Source organism: Salvelinus sp. IW2-2015, unplaced genomic scaffold (genome assembly GCF_002910315.2).
Source record: "Salvelinus sp. IW2-2015 unplaced genomic scaffold, ASM291031v2 Un_scaffold13476, whole genome shotgun sequence".
In the NCBI taxonomy this organism is placed as follows: Eukaryota; Metazoa; Chordata; class Actinopteri; order Salmoniformes; family Salmonidae; genus Salvelinus; species Salvelinus sp. IW2-2015.
The window spans coordinates 1-1276 of record NW_019954732.1 but is presented as its reverse complement, the minus strand read 5'-3'; the positions used below and the strand labels follow the sequence as shown (position 1 = coordinate 1276).

Here is a 1276-nt window from a genome sequence, read left to right as displayed (position 1 = left end):
TGAGCCACAGGATTAGGGTCGCAAAAGTACGGGAACTTTCAATAAATTCCCTGGTTTCCCGAAATCCCAGTTGGAGGATTCCTGGAATCAGCAGGGAATAAGCAGGAAATACGGAATCCTCCAACCATGATTCTGGAAAACCAGGGATTTTATTGAACGTTCCTGGAATTTTTCAACCACACACAGGATACATGTATGTTTTAAGTCAAATGTTATCTGTAAATCAAAATGTAGGTGCACCTGGTGCTGCTGCCCACTAAGAAGCAACGTGCCAAGACGGGGGTGCAGAGGGGGCCGTGCCCCATGTTCACAGAGACCTTCGGCTTCACCCGGGTGGAGCAGGGGGCGCTGGCGGACCACGCCATCAGGTTCCGTCTCTACAGCGTTAGGAGGATGAAGAAGGAGAAGGTGCTGGGAGAGAAGGTGTTCTACTTGACCAAACTCAACCTGCAGGGCAAGATGGCTCTGCCCGTTACACTGGAGCCTGGCACAGCACTAACAGTGAGTGGCTGGGGAGATAGGGCTGGTGGTGGAGAGGGGCGTGTGTGTGTGGGAGGAGTCTGTTTGTGCAAATTCTCACCATAGAAGTCTGATTTGTATGATATGAACAAAGATAAATGACCAGTAGAAGCTATCGTTTAAAATGCATGCACTATAATGGTACAGTATCTCGTAGACTGACCCTTAGACAAAGCATAGTCTCACACAATCCAAGCCATCGAGTTGCATTGTACTGATTCCCACCAAGGCCACTCTCATACCAAGGCCTCTCTGTAACTCTGTATGTGGTGTTAGCGGTCCTCTCCTGTCTCCCTATACAGGGCTGTGGGTCGTTGGTGAGTGTGTCTCGCAGCGTGGCAGCTTTGTCCTACCGCTCTACATGGGACTCCACACCAGAGATCCTGCTGGGGCTCATCTATAACTCCACCACTGGCAGGCTCTCTGCAGAGGTCATCCAGGGCAGACAGTTCAACAACACAGCCTCAGACAAACCTCCTAGTGAGTGGACATCACATATGGATGACATCACTTATTGATGACATCACATATGGATGACATCACATATGGATGGGCTCTCTTCTGTTGTATCTTTAATAATGGTATGTAGAAGTAGTAGGGTAGCTATAGTAGTAGGGTAGCTATAGTAGTAGGGTAGCTATAGTAGTAGGGTAGCTATAGGTGTAGGGTATCTATAGCAGCAGGGTAGCTATAGTAGTAGGGTATCTATAGCAGCAGGGTAGCTATAGTATCAGGGTAGCTATAGTATCAAGGTAGC

General features: G+C 48.5%; 1 protein-coding gene across 1 annotated transcript; it reads left to right on the top strand.

The window, feature by feature from the left end:
* Nucleotides 1-234: 234 nt before the first annotated feature.
* On the top strand, nucleotides 235-1246 carry LOC112080234 (synaptotagmin-14-like; the record flags this gene model as incomplete). Its single annotated transcript, XM_024145979.2, has 2 exons — nucleotides 235-501; nucleotides 822-1246. Coding segments are annotated over 2 exons (483 nt in total), but the record flags the coding sequence as incomplete, so codon positions are not given.
* Nucleotides 1247-1276: the final 30 nt, after the last annotated feature.